Below are 14,564 nucleotides of genomic sequence, written 5' to 3' on the forward strand. Positions count from 1 at the left end.
GTCAGGGGTAGATTCTTCTTTCTAGGGGCTGGGGTGACAGGTAGGCATGGCTTATACCTATGCATAGGTGCAGTGAACAGGACTCTCACCAGGCTCTGCAGGGTTCTCTCAGTGATATTGAACTTTCTGGATCCAGGGCGACTCATGTCCTCCTCAAATGCCAAGTTAATTATGGTGAAGTTGACAGTAAAATGTACCAGGACAGGGCCTGCTGCTGCAGAGGGGGCAGGAGAAAGACAGACACTAAGCTATTATTTTTCTCTGAACTTGAGCTTGGGGAATCAGCTGTGTGCATAGTCTTGCACTGAAGAGAATCTTCCTCTAGGAAACACAGTTTCTTTGGAAATGAGACCTTATCCCAACTTCAACTAAATTACAAAGGATTGATGTGTGTGGGTGACTTCACCATGAAGCAGAAAGAAAATATATCTGTCTCTCCAGCTGGCAAAATCTCTATAGGTTGCTTCCTTTCCTGAAGTTCCTTTTAAAGCCAAGTCTTTTCTGAAGTTTACATACTTATTAATTTAAAACAATTCTTCAATAGAGACTGTGCCAGAATTTGTTTGTTTGTTTAGCAAAGACTGTGTGTGTGCATGCCAAAGCATGGATGTGAAGACCAGAGGAAAACTCTCAGGAACTGGTCCTCTCCTTTCACCATGTAGGTCCCAGGAATAAAAATCAGTCCATCACATGTGGCAGCAAATGCCTTTGCTCCCTAAGTCATCTTACCCACCTGCCCATGTGTAGCAGATCAAGTTTGAAGTTCTTTGCTTATACTAGACTGATTGCTTGTACTGAACAAAGTATTATAATGCAATGCAAGTAGCGTGGAATGGAATACAAATGGAAAAACTCCAGCAAATTATGAAGGGTTTGCTTCCAAGTCAAAGTCTATAAGTGGCAGGACCAAATGTTAATATAGGACATATATTACAGTCTTTATGTTTCCTATGCACTCAGCCTATGTAAGGCTGTGCTGTTCAATTAGATTCTGATTTTTTTCTTAATGTGAATGTGACATGTTAATATGTTAATATGACAGTGCATGTTCATATTTGTGTGCATGTGTGAAGGCCAGAGGAATGACCTTGGGTACCACCTTCAGGAACAGCTACCTCCTTTGGGCTAGAGAACTAATTGGCCTGGAACTTACCAGCTGTCCAGTGAGGCCCAGGGATCTGCCTATCTCTGTCTCCATGTACTGAAACTTCAAGTGCTTCCTACTGCATCTGCCAATTTTATGTGGGCTTGAGGAATCTAATTCAGGTTCTGGTGGCAAGCCAAGTGCTTACTGAGCTACTCCTGTGCCCCTGAGTTGGTTTTGGCACAGAGGCCACTATACACTTCAGTTCTCACCTAGCAGCCCTGCTGGTTTGACTTTTTCAAAGGGCTAGGAAAGGATTTAAAACTACAGACTGCCTACGGGGTTCATGAATATGTTTTAGATAATGTCTTGGCCTATTGCGTCTGATATTTAAGGAATTCTCAGGGAACTGAGATGTGCTACATGCTCCCTCCCTCCTTTTGCCTGCTGCAATTATAGGAGTATCTTCAGAGAAAAAATTTCTACCTGTGGAACTGGAGACAGGGGTTGTCATTCTGCCAGAAATGGTGGTCACCACAGAAGCAGAGGATTAAAAAATACCTGGTATTTAGAGTGAAAATCCTTTCATTTTCAAGATACCAGAGGGGAGTGCACACACCTGAGACTTCCTATATATAATGTTCAGATGTGCACGTGTATATTTTTTTTGAGAATTCCCATATATAATGTACAGATGTGCACGTGCATATGGAGGCTGAGACTAACATCTGGTGTCATTCTTTTATAAATTATCTTATTTTATGTGTAGGGATGTTTTGCCTGCATCACGTCTTTGCACTATGTGCATGCCTGGTGCTCAGGGAGGCCAGAAAAGGGCATTTGACTCCCTAGAATTGGAGCTACAGATGATTGTGAGCCATCCTTGGGGTATCTAGAATAGAACCCAGGTCCTTTGGAAGAGCAGCTAGCACTGTTATTTGCTGAGTCATCTCTCCAACCCCTCAGGTGTTGTTCTTCCTCAAGCACCCTCTACTTTGTGTTTTAAGGTCAAGGTGTAAGGGCTTAGCTGGTGATCTCATTGGTCAGCTTGCTCAGTTCCCATTACATCGCGCATTGTCCAGGCCAGGTTGTAAGACTTGTGAATCCTCAAGTCATTAAGGCTGGTTGACCAGTAACTCCAAGGATCCTCCTGGTTACTCCTCCTAGAGCTAGGATCACAGATGTGCGCCAGATGTGCGCCACTACACCCGGCTTTTCACATGGTGCTAGAGATCAAACTCCAAGCCCAATGCAAGCACTTTACTGAGCTATATGCCTAGCCTGACTTAGGAAATGGGCATAAGTTTTCATGCACCTGTAGATGGAGAGGGGCTAAAGCAATGAAATGTAGGGCTTTTGTTTTATTTCATGGGGTTGTGACTTACAGCATAGGAGATACTTACAGAGCCTCGCAATACTCACTCATGGATGTGGTGGACAGGATCTGGTGTGTATAACCTGAAGAGATAATGAAAGAGTGAGAATGGAGTAGGGTGAGAAAGTAGAGGCTGAGAGGGGGAAATGTATGCTGTGTAATAGAGCACTATGGCCACTGCTCACCATTGATGTAAAGGCTGTTGTGGTCTAAGGTGTAAGGGCCCAGCTGGCTGATATCATTGGTCAGCTCACTCAATTCCCAGTACACCTGCTCATTGTCCAGCTCAGATCCAGTGGGGTCTGGATGATGAGTACAGATGGCATCTACTCCTGTGGCTGCTTTATCTTTCTCAGGCCTGAGAAGGATAGATGAGAAGAATGATGATAAAGAGATCACCTAGAAAGCATCTTAAGATGATAGGGGCAGGAAAGGAAGGAGCCAGGGGGAGGTAGGATGACTGGTATAGAGGTGACAGATCAGGCTTAGAGTCTCTGAGTGTATTGACTTCTAGGAGCCTGTGAACCTGAGCAGACATGGAGGAAAAAATTTTTTTTTATTAAATGTGAGGCACTAATCTACATTCTGATGGTGTGAAGAATAGAGAGTTCATATTTAAGACAGATAAGGATTTGGAGATTAAAGCAAGGGAAAAGACATTAACGTCTGTGCCGGTTAGCTTTAACTGTCAACCTGAATCAACCAGGAAGAGAGTTTAAATGGGGGGGTGGTGGTATCTACACTGGACTGACCTGTGGTCAAGTCTGTGAGGGCTGGTTTTAATGAAGCTAACTAAGGTGGGGATACCTAGCACTCTGTGGTCAGCACCATATACTAGGCAGCAGATCCTGAACTGTGTAAGAGTGGAGAAGTCAAGCTGAGTGTGGACAAGAGAGCATTTCTCTTTTTAGTTCTCTCTATTCTTGATTGTGGGTGTGATGTGTCTGTCTCAGTCATCAGCTGCTGGGACTGGCCTGAAAGTAACTACAGACTGTCACTTCAAAGTTCCAGCTACAGTAAACCGTTTCTCCTCTGAGTTGCTTTTGGTTGAGGTGTTTATCACAGTGACAGAAATGAAACTAGGACAATATCTCAAGAGAATTCTGGGGTAGAATTTAAAGCTCCTTTGGTTCCTCAGTGAGGGCATGGTGGTGGGAATTCAGAATGGATGAACAGGAAAAGGCCATCAGCCAGCAGATGGTCTGCAGGCTGTGGGGTGACTGAAGCGGCAGTTGCTGGGTGAGGGGACACCTTGGATGTTGGATCCAGTGTGTCCTAAATTCCACATGGACAATGTATAGACATGAGAAAAGGAAGGAAGCCCAGCACACTTCCGGTCTGGGACACATCCAGGATCTCTACCTTCTTTTTATTAGGACTCACCTGAGTGAGATCAGTCTGCAGCCAGAATACAGGAGGCTGATACTTGTCTTATTGAACAAAGGCCACAGCTATGGAGAAAGGCAAGAAGGCTGTGAATATAAGAACTGAGAGAATACAAATTGTTTTTTCTGAGATGTATGGAGCTAGTATCTGTGAGCAAAGCTGGAATCTGTGGAACGAGGTTGAGGTTGGTGTGGCCTTCTTGCAGAGTGTGGTCTAATTCATAGGTTTATGTATGTGGGAAATTCTGCAAGTACTGAGCAGAGCTCTTACCAGTTTTTGTAGGATTCTCTCAGTGGCATTGAACTTCCAGGACCCAGGGTGACCCATACTGTCCTCATACTTGAGGTTAGTAATGGTGAAGTTGATGATGAAAGGCATCAGAGGAGAGCCCGGCACTACAATGGGGGTGGGAGAAAGACACACTAAGCTGCTGCTTCCTCCGTGAACATGGGCATCTTCCTGCACTAGAATCTGGGTCACAGCTCCCCAGGGAAGAGAGTGGGTCTGGCATCACCTGTCATGTGTCAAGCATGAGTAGAATTTCTCTGTGGGGTTTAGTACACCATGGGGCATAAACTAAACACACCAGACCCTGTGTTGATAAAATTCTAACATGCATCTTTATTTTCTGAGTTTTCATTTAACCCAATTTGTTTTTCTGCAACTCACATATATATTCTCTGTCTGTCTCTGTCTCTGTCTGTCTCTCTGTCTCTGTCTCTCTCTCAGTAGAGGGTTTAAGAGTCTGTGAGATGACTCAGCCAAATCACTTGCTTGATGATCTCTGGGTTTGATACCCAAGATCCACACAGCAAAAATAAAGAGCCAGTTTCCATTGGTTGTCCTCTGATCTCAACACCCACACTATCTTTTATACACACACATGTCTGCGTGCATACACAACAAGTGAAAATTAATTTTAAAATATTTTTAAGGGCAGAGAGTGGACTAGAGAAATGGCTCAGTCACTAAAGTCAGGAACGAGGATCAGGACTCGATCCTGGAACCCATCTACAAAAAGCCAGGCATGGTGGTACACACTTACAATCCCAGTGTTGGGGAGGTAGGAACAGGTGGATTTCTGGGGTTCACTAGCCAGCCAGCTTCTCCTACTTGGTGAATTCCAGCCCAGTGAGATGCCCTGTCTCAGAAAACAAACTGTGGAAGGCACCTGTGGAATAATGCCTAAGGATGGCTTTCAGCATCCATAGGCATGTGCACACACATGCAAGCCAACTTACTCCCATATGTGCATGCACATGCACACAGGAGAAAAATTATCTGAAGAAATATATGTGTTATACTGGGGTTTTAGTCCATTTTACATGGTTTCCTTAAATCAGAGCCATTGATTTGGTGGGAGATGGTATTGGGAAGCTTGTTTTAAAGACGTAAAATTTGAGCCAAGGGGAAATTAAATACTTATACAATCTCCAAATTACACGGCCTGAGTCAAGCCCAGCCTTTGTGTGCCTAGTCTTGTTCTCCTCAAACCCTTTATCAAGGTCCATCGGCAGGTCCAGATGATAGTGAAACCTCAATTTTCTCAAGTGATCAGGGATCAGTATATCCCTGGAAGTAATAGGTGTTTGTTCTTCTGGTCATGCTCACCAGCAACAGCTTCTTTCTTATTTCCATTGTACTGGAAATAAAAGCTCCCTACTGAAATCCTGTCTAGTCCCTAATCCCTAATAGACTCTTCAGGCTCTTGGATTCTAAGAGAATAACAGACACTGTCCCCCTACCCCACCCCACCCCATCCCACCTCTACCCCACCCTATGCCCACCCCACCCCCACGAAGTTCACAGATCTTAGGGTACCACACTCAGGCACATATAGAGAGCATTACCAGTAGTGACACATTCCACATACTTGGTACACCTGAAACTAGACATGCCCTTTCTTCCTGACTTCTTCCATACCTAAGAGTCATATATTACTTCCTGGAAATGTAAGATCCCTCTCTTTCCTCCCCCTGCTGCCCATCCAGCAATCAGTGACAGCCTGACTACATGAAACCACTTCCTTCCTCTGAGATCTATAAGAAAGGATCCTCACGGTGCTTCATGGGCTTGATATCACCTCAGACACACCACTGTTCTGTCTATCCATGGGACTAATTTCTCTTCTTATGTATCTCTTACCCCAAATCACAATCTGCCTCAGTGTTCTCCTTGAATCTCAAGCCCTAGCACTTTTAGTGATGGAAAACAAGAGAATAGAATAAGCTAAGAATGGTGTCTGTTCTTTCAGAACCTTCAGCAGAGCCCCTCGAGGTATGAGAAGGCTCAGTATAGAATGCTGAACCTCAGCTGAAATAGAACCAGCCCATGCTAGATGACATTATAGTTCTCAGGTCTATGCATACAGTATGTTGTTCTCATTTTTCCTCAGCTGAAAACTAAGAGGCTGTGGAGATGGCTCAGTCAGTCCAGTGTTTGTCTCACAATCATGAGGGCCTGATTTTAGATCTTCAGTACCTATGCAAAAAGCTGGGTGCGGAGCTACACTGAACACCTTTAATCCCAACACTTGGAAGGCAGAGACAGGAGGATCTCTGGAGCTCCTTGGCCAGATGATAGTCAAGCTGAATTGGTGAGCTACAGGTCAGTTGGAGACACTATGTCAAAAATTAAGGTGGAGAGCCTATGGGAAAACACCCATTATTGATCTTTGACATCCACATGCATGTGCATGCATGCATAAGCATCTAAAACACACACACACACACACACACACACACACACACACACACACACACACAAAGAATGTGGGGAGTCAGACTGATCCAAGTCTTTCTCAGAGTCCTTGATGAAAGGACAGAAGAAACTTTAGTTCTGTGTTCTTGTCCAGGAATGGACTTGGCAAGGCCTGTCTGGTGCTGGAGTCAATGCCTTGGAAGAGTTGAGGTTGTGATTCCTAGGGACCTGACTTTTTTTCTGGGCTGTAGTAATCAGTCCTAAGGCAGCTGTATCTGTGAAATATCCTGTTCTCTCTTTGCCAGTGTTATCTGACTTAGCTCTCTGCTGACCTGGGCCATTTACCCCTTTGGAAACAGTATATATAATACTGAGTTCTTAATAAACTTGCTTGGCATAAGTCATCAGGTTAATTCCTTTGTCTTTTCATCTCCTTATTTATTGATTCTTTATTTCTCATTTTTGCCTCTCTAGTTCAACACTTCACTGTTCAAGACCCTTATCCCTGCTGACTCAGGTCATTAGAAAAGTAAGGAGAGAGAAGATTATCTATGTACCTGTGGGTCCCACACTAAGGTCATCTGTGGCAACATTCCTGCTGAGACACTCCTGGCCTGACTCCAGAGAGTAGCACCTAGCCATAACCTATCCTTTGTTTAGAGATACCCTTTGTTTCTCTTGTGGCCCTATGTGAATCTTGTCTGAGAGTTTCCCAAGGACCCAAAGCCTATGCAAAACTTGGTTTGGGGAAACCTGGAAAACTGTGGTACCTGATGAATCAAGAAATTTGCACTTGGCATTGTATTTTTAGAAGCTTCTTTCAATTTATTTTGAACATATCGAAATCAACTTGCCAAAGTGTAAATATGGAGAAAACCAAAATGCCCTGGGTGAAAGGAAAGCACTTCAGTCCTTAGAGGCTGGAACCCCTGTAGCTGGATAGGCCAGACTCATTCTTCAGGTGCCTCTGAGTCTTCAGTCTATGGACGCAGGTGAACTCACACAGTGACAGTCATCTACTTTAATTGAGCACTTTAATTGAGTATAGTCCTACTTTCCTTCTCTGTCTCCCCTGCTGTCTGTTCTCCATAGTCTAGAGCCCATACTATTTTGTTTATGTCACATCATCAGGGCATTAAACACAGTAAGAGCTTAATAAATACTTGTTGAATGAACAAATAAATAAATGAATGAATGAAGCCTCAGGGCTTTCCTGATGTACCACTGCTACAGGACATTAGAAGTTTGTAGTAGGTATCACACTTTCCTATGCCTCCCCAGTGCTAAGATTACAGTACATACCACCCTGCCCAGCTTTTATGTGCATGGTGGGAATTGAACTCAGTTCCTCATGCCTATATAACTAACTGAGCCTTTTTACCAGACCTGTAGAAAGGTACCTAAAATGGAAGCTCATACCGGAAGACCCCAAGACACAAGTTGTACTTATTGCTGGGATACTAGTAGAAAGTCATAGCAATTAGATGAAAATTATAATGAATCAAAGAAAGAATGCTTCCGCGGGCATGGGCTGCTCATCATAAGATCTTAAAATCATTTTCCCTGTCTGAATCTGTTCTGGGAGTATCTCTTCTAAGTCAGGAAATAACAATGCAGATGAGGAAAACTTAGGCTACTTTGGCTCCTGCCCTTTCTAGGGATGTGGTGTAGGGGATAAAAAAAGGTGAAATGATACTTGGGTCCAAATTACTTACTGCTAGTGGTTGAGGTCAGGAACCAATGGTTATAACCTGCATAAAGAAAAAGAACAAAAGTTAATAGTCAAGGAATGAGGAATGAAAAGAAGTTGCAAGAGACTAGAATCAATGAGCAAGCATCTAAGGCCTTGTACATGCTAGGAAATTGTTCTGCCACTTATCTAGATCCCTAGATTTCCTCTACTTGATTAAGTCAGAGTCCCACATTATAGCCCAGAAAGACCTTGAACTCATGATGTTTCTGCTTACAGTTCTCTTAAGTGGCTGAGATCACAGGTGTGTGCTGTGGATGATTGATTGATAAATAAAACACTGGTTGGCCAGTAGCCAGGCAGAAAGTATAGACGGGACTAGCAGAGAGGAGAATTGAAAGAACAGGAAGGTGGAGAGGAGGAGACACCAGCCTGCTGTCCAGGGAGCATCCTATAAGGGCAGCAGGTAAAGCCACAGAACAGGTGGCGACATGTAGATTAACAGAAATGGGCTGAGTATAAGAGTAAGAGCTAGATAATGGTAGGTCTGAGCTAATGGCTGAGCAGTTTAAATAATATAAGCATCTGTATGCTTATAAGTGGGCTATGGGACTTCCAGGGCTTGGTGGACCTGGAGAGAAAATTCTAGCTACAGGTGTGTATCATCATATACAAGTAGCTGAGATACAGGTATGTGTTGCCTGGCCTAACTTGGATTTATTTTTAGTCATATTTACCCAATACTCACAAAATGCTGATTCTGGGGACTGGATGTAAAAATCAGAGGTCAACAGTTGAGTACTTGCCTAGCATACATAAAGCTCTGGGTTTGAACCCTAACACAACACACACACACACACACACACACACACACACACACACACACACACACACACACATGAATAGAGACTCTGTAGACAAAACCCAGAAAATATAATTAGACCATAAAAAAGAAATTCATTCTCAGGTTGTCTGCAGTTCACCTCACTACCATGTCCATCTCTTGCTATCTGTATCTAGTCTCTCCTATATTTCCACAAAAGCTATTGCCTTTCTCTCCCCGCTTTCCTTTTCCTCCTCCTCTCCTTCCTCTCCTCCTCCCTCTGTATCCTCTGTCTGTCTGTCTATCACTCTCTGTCTCTCTGTCTCTCTGTCTCTCTGTCTCTCTCTGTCTCTCTCTGTCTCTCTCTGTCTCTCTCTCTCTCTCTCTCTCTCTCTCTCTCTCTCTCTCTCTCTCTCTCTCTGTGTGTGTGTGTGTGTGTGTGTGTGTGTGTGTGTGTGTGTGTGGTCCAGAGCATAGATTGTTCAATGAACTCCCTGGGGAAGGCAGTTTGCAGGTGCTCACCCACTCACCATTGACATAAAGGCTGTTCTTGTCCAGGGTCATAAAGTCCAGCTGGGTGATGCCATGGGTCTCACGACTCAGCTCCCAGTACAGCTGCTTTGGGTCCAGCCCCATGCCTGTGGGCTCAGATCGATGAGAACAGATCATGTTCACACCAGTGGCTGATCCATCCTTCTCAGGCCTGAGTGCAGGGAGATAATAGGGATGAGAATAAATTCAAAATGGATGATGAGGATGGCTTGTAAGATTATGTCTGAGGGCTGGAGATATGGCTTAATAAGTTAATGATGCTTGCTGTTCTTGCAGAGAACCTGAATTTGGTTACCAGAGTATCCGTGTTGGACAGCTCACAATCCCTGTGCCTGCAGCTCCAGGGCATCCAACATCTTCTATCTTCCAGGAGCACCTACATGCAGGTATGCATGCTCACATATACACATACACTTACATATGAATATAAATATAAGCAATAATAAAATCCTTTTTGAAAAAAAAAAGAATAATCATGTCAGAAAATACCACAAGAGTACTGGGCAGATGGCTCTGTCAGTAACTACTTGCCTTGCAAGCATTAGCAGCTGAACTCAATCAAAGACCCCATGTTAAAAAGCTGAGTGTGGTGGTATGCATTTGTAAGCCCCATGTTAGAGATGTGAAACAGATAGATCTCTAAGGCTCACTAGCCAGTCAACCTAGCCATACTGAAAAGTTCCAAGACAATGAGAGACTGCAAAAACCAAAATGAAACAAAACAACCAAACAGAAACAACAAAAACAAGGTGGTGAGACCTGAGGGATAACTGAGGTTGACCTCCGGCCTCCATACACATGTGTACATGGATACGTGTACAACCATCCATGCATGCACACACACATACACATACACACTACAGAAATAAAGTTAGCATTTGGGCAAGGTAAAGTAATCCAGAATTTATAAACAGTCATTGGACAAAGAAAGCAAACTGGGACTAGAGGAGGCAGGATGCTTATTCATTATGCACATTCAAGTTGAGCATCTCTTATCTGAAATGCTTAGGACTACAGTTTTTTTTTTTCTTTTTTTTCAGATATCAGAGCATTTAAGACTTTGGAATATTTACACAGAATTTTACCAATTTTACATCTTTATCATGAAATTTAAATTTCTGTAATTTCCAAAAAAATTTGAATGTCAACTTGACACTAGAAATTCTAGGGCTAAGCACATGGCTCAGTGAGCAAGAACACTTGCTCCACAAGCATAAAGACCCATGTTCATAACCCAGAAGCCACAACCATATCTGAGCATGGCAGTGCATATGTCTAATCCCAGAGTTAAGGGAGTGACCCTGAATCTCATTGGCCAGCCAGTATGGATGAAATGGTGAGCTTCAGGATTGCTGAGAGACTATCTCCAAAATATAAGGTCAAGAAACAACGAAGGACAGACATGTCAACCTTGGGCTAAAAACACCCAGACAAGCAATATACCTATACAGACTCTCTCATATCACACACACACACACACACACACACACACACACACACACACACACACAAAGAGAGAGAGAGAGAGAGAGAGAGAGAGAGAGAGAGAGAATCTGAAACTGTGAGCATTTTAGATTTAGAAATGTTTAACTTGTACCGGCCATCTCCGGATAAGCTTAAGAAATAAAAAGGTGATTTCACTTAATGACCTTGCAAATAACTCAGTTGTTTAATTTCTTAGCACTTCCTTTTTGTCTTAACTGTGTGCGTGTGTGTGCACAAAATTCTTCAGCCCCCTTGAGCACTTTCAATGGGGCTTAAGAGATGAACATGTAAAGCAATCAGAAAGCTCATTGGAGAAGAGTGCATATAGCATAACCTTAACAACATAAGCTTTAAACACTGGATATAGTTGTTGGCAGCTGTAATTTCAGCATGAGCACTGACATGGAGATATGGGAGGCAGAGATGGGAGAATCAGCTGAAAGTTTGCATTTGCAGCCCAGAGGAAGAAACAAGAGAGACTGACTTATAAACAAGGTAGAAGGTGGGCAATGACTCCCAATAAGTTGTCATCTCACTGCTACACACATGCATGCACATGGGCAGATACACATGATGTTGCGGGCGCGCGCGCGCGCGCACACACACGCACACACGCACACACACACACACACACACACACACACACACAGAGTCAAATAAAAATAAATCTTTAAAAAAGAGAGGTGAGCATGCCACAGAAACTATCCTGTTTGGATTTATGGATTTATAAATTTTCTTGAATGGAGGGAGAATAATTTTGAACATTGCTGGGAAATTATTTCTGGGGCTATATTATACACCTTGGTTAGGTGTATAATATAGTTCAGAGGATGAGAACTGGGGAGAAGATCCAGTAAAGAGAGTATCCCCAGTACTCAGTGTGGCTTTGATGGGCAAGTGGGGAACAGGGAGAGTCAGGAATGTGGGAAGCATAGGAGTGTAAGCACACATTCTTAGACATCTTACGTGAGCAACGTCAGCTGGCACCCAGAGTACAATGGACCAATGGTGGTATTCTTGAACACAGCAGCAAGCTGGAGAGGAAGGAGAGAGAAAAGAGTAAGAAATTTGGGGGTGATTAAGAGGGAGAAGTGGGAGGTCATTATATAAGGGCTCTTACCAGGTGCTGCAGGACTGTCTCTGTTTTGTTGAACTTGAAGGATCCTGGGTGTTTCATAATTGGTGTGTATTGTAGATTTGTGATGGTGAAGTTGAGGGTAAAAGGCACCAGGGACTGGGTCAAGGCTGCAAAGCAGGAAAGCAGAGAAGAGAACATCTGTCTTCAGCTTGTATGAGATCCTTGTCTTGCCCTTCGTACAGCCTGAACCAGTCTTCCCAAAGGCAGGAGGCTCTTATTCTCTCTGTCAGAGGACTCCACTCAATTAGTCCTTGAGCCAATGTAGATAGGAATGTAGGAATGTATACTTCGAGTGTGTGTGTGTGTGTGTGTGTGTGTGTGTGTGTGTGTGTGTGTGTGTGCAAGCCAATGCAGATAGGAATGTAGGAATGTATTCTTCGAGTGTGTGTGTGTGTGTGTGTGTGTGTGTGTGTGCAAGAGAGAGAGGAGAGGGGGTCCTACAGCCTTTACCAACTCACTGCTCAATTGGTTCTTGAACCAGAGCAGACATGGACCATAACTTAAGTTATTGTGACTGCTCTTTATTGTGTCTGTGTTCATATACATGGGAATGTGTGTGCCTGTGTATATACATATGTATGGTGTGTGTATGTGTTTGTGTGTGTGTCTGTGGGTGTGTGTGTCTATGTGTGTGTGGTGGGGGAGGACATCCTTGGATGTCATTCCTTGAACACTGTCTATCCCCTTCTATTATTCTTTTGAGATAAAATCTCTTTAGCCTAGATTTCACCAAATCGACTGGTCTATCTAGCCAGACAGCACCAGGAACCTACCCATCCTGTCTCTGAAGCACTGAGATTACAAGTGAGCACATGAGTTCTGGGAATAGAACTTGGATCCTCATATTTGTAAAACAAGCACAAGCATTTCATCAACAACCTATCTCTCTAGCCCCACTGATTGCAATTTTATTTTCTTCCTTTCTTCAGTAAATATGTATTCCCTTCAAGGAATAACATAGCAAATATTTCTGGTTAGTAAAATAGAATAAATGTCTGATATTTAATTATGAAAGAACCCCAATAATAACAATAAAACCAACCCCCTGAAGGAGGGATGCAAATATTAGAAAATCAATCCCAAAGATCTGAAAGACAAAAGGGCAAAGCATTGTTATGTCAGAGAGTATCAGCAACCCATTGAGGAAACACAGGCCTCGCTGTCAATGATGAATGAAGGAAAAGAGAGAGAATTGGTGAGAGAGACCCTGGTTGGCCTCTCTACCACTGCTCTACCAATGCCTTCTCTTGGTGAAACTAATAGGAAACTATGAATAAGAAAGGGAGGAAAGAAAGGAAAGGGAGGAAGAAAGAAAGAGAGAGAGAGAGAGAGAGAGAGAGAGAGAGAGAGAGAGAGAGAGAGAGAAGGAGGGAGGGTGGGAGGGAGGGAGGGAGGAAGGAAGGAAGGAAGGAAGGAAGGAAGGAAGGAAGGAAGAAAAGGGTGAGGGTAGGAAGGGAAGAAAGAAAAGTGAAGATTGAGAGAGGAAAAGGAAGAGGATAGAAAAGGAAAAGGAAGGGAGGAGAGAGGAAGAGGGAGAGGGGAAGGAAAGAAGAAATGAATGGTCACTGAGAGGTATGTGTAGTGAGTAATGTGTTTTGTTTTTATCACATTTATTTTAATTTTGTATGTATGGATGTTTTGCCTACGTGTAGGTCTGTGGACTACACGCATGTAGTGCCTGTAGAGGTCAGAAGAGGGCGCCAGAAGCCCTGGGACTGGATGGTGGGAAGCTGCCATGTGGGTACTGGGAACTGAACCTGCTCTGCAAGAGCGCCAGGGCTCTTAACTGCTGAGCCATCTCCCCAGCCCCAAATTTGGATCTTGTAACAATAACAATAAATTACAGAAATATTTCATCTAGGAAAGTAATATACTCTGATAGTATGTTTCAAATTAATGAACTTTCTTGAGCCAGAATCTTATTGTGTAGTCCATAGTGGCCTTGAACTCAGACCCTCCTGTCTGAGCCTTCCAAGTGCTGTGATTTCAGGTGTGGGACAGTGATACATATTTAGAAACCTTCTTGTGGTTGGTATGTGGTAAACAAATTACAGAGGGAAAAATGGAAGCAGAGAAACCCCAGGAAAACCATTTCTGGTGTCTGAGTAAGAGGTAATAGAGGCCTGGATGGTAGGTGGAGTGAGGGTGAAGAAAACAATGGACCCAAGGTGATATGTGTTAGAGCAAGCGTCCTGATGGGTGAAAAGTAGAGTGACAGAAGAAAGAGGCCAGGATGCTCTTACAATGTCTTATTTTAGTTATTAATTCCTTTTCTTAGATTGTAATCCCACCAACTCTATGGCAATGACTTCCACTGTTTTCCTCACTGCT

The 14,564-nt window shown here is 43.4% G+C and overlaps 1 protein-coding gene across 1 annotated transcript in view; it reads right to left on the minus strand.

Moving 5' to 3' along the window:
* Positions 1 to 14,564, minus strand: part of Muc16 (mucin 16, cell surface associated) — a 197,643-nt gene that overhangs the window by 111,577 nt on the left and 71,502 nt on the right. Inside the window, 9 exon segments of the mRNA XM_036192391.1 lie at positions 90 to 214; positions 2,507 to 2,542; positions 2,645 to 2,817; positions 3,843 to 3,910; positions 4,116 to 4,240; positions 8,261 to 8,296; positions 9,589 to 9,761; positions 12,062 to 12,129; positions 12,216 to 12,329. Of these exon segments, the coding sequence (XP_036048284.1) occupies positions 90 to 214; positions 2,507 to 2,542; positions 2,645 to 2,817; positions 3,843 to 3,910; positions 4,116 to 4,240; positions 8,261 to 8,296; positions 9,589 to 9,761; positions 12,062 to 12,129; positions 12,216 to 12,329 (918 nt within the window).

This window comes from Onychomys torridus, chromosome 7 (assembly GCF_903995425.1).
Source record: "Onychomys torridus chromosome 7, mOncTor1.1, whole genome shotgun sequence".
NCBI classification, from domain to species: domain Eukaryota; kingdom Metazoa; phylum Chordata; class Mammalia; order Rodentia; family Cricetidae; genus Onychomys; species Onychomys torridus.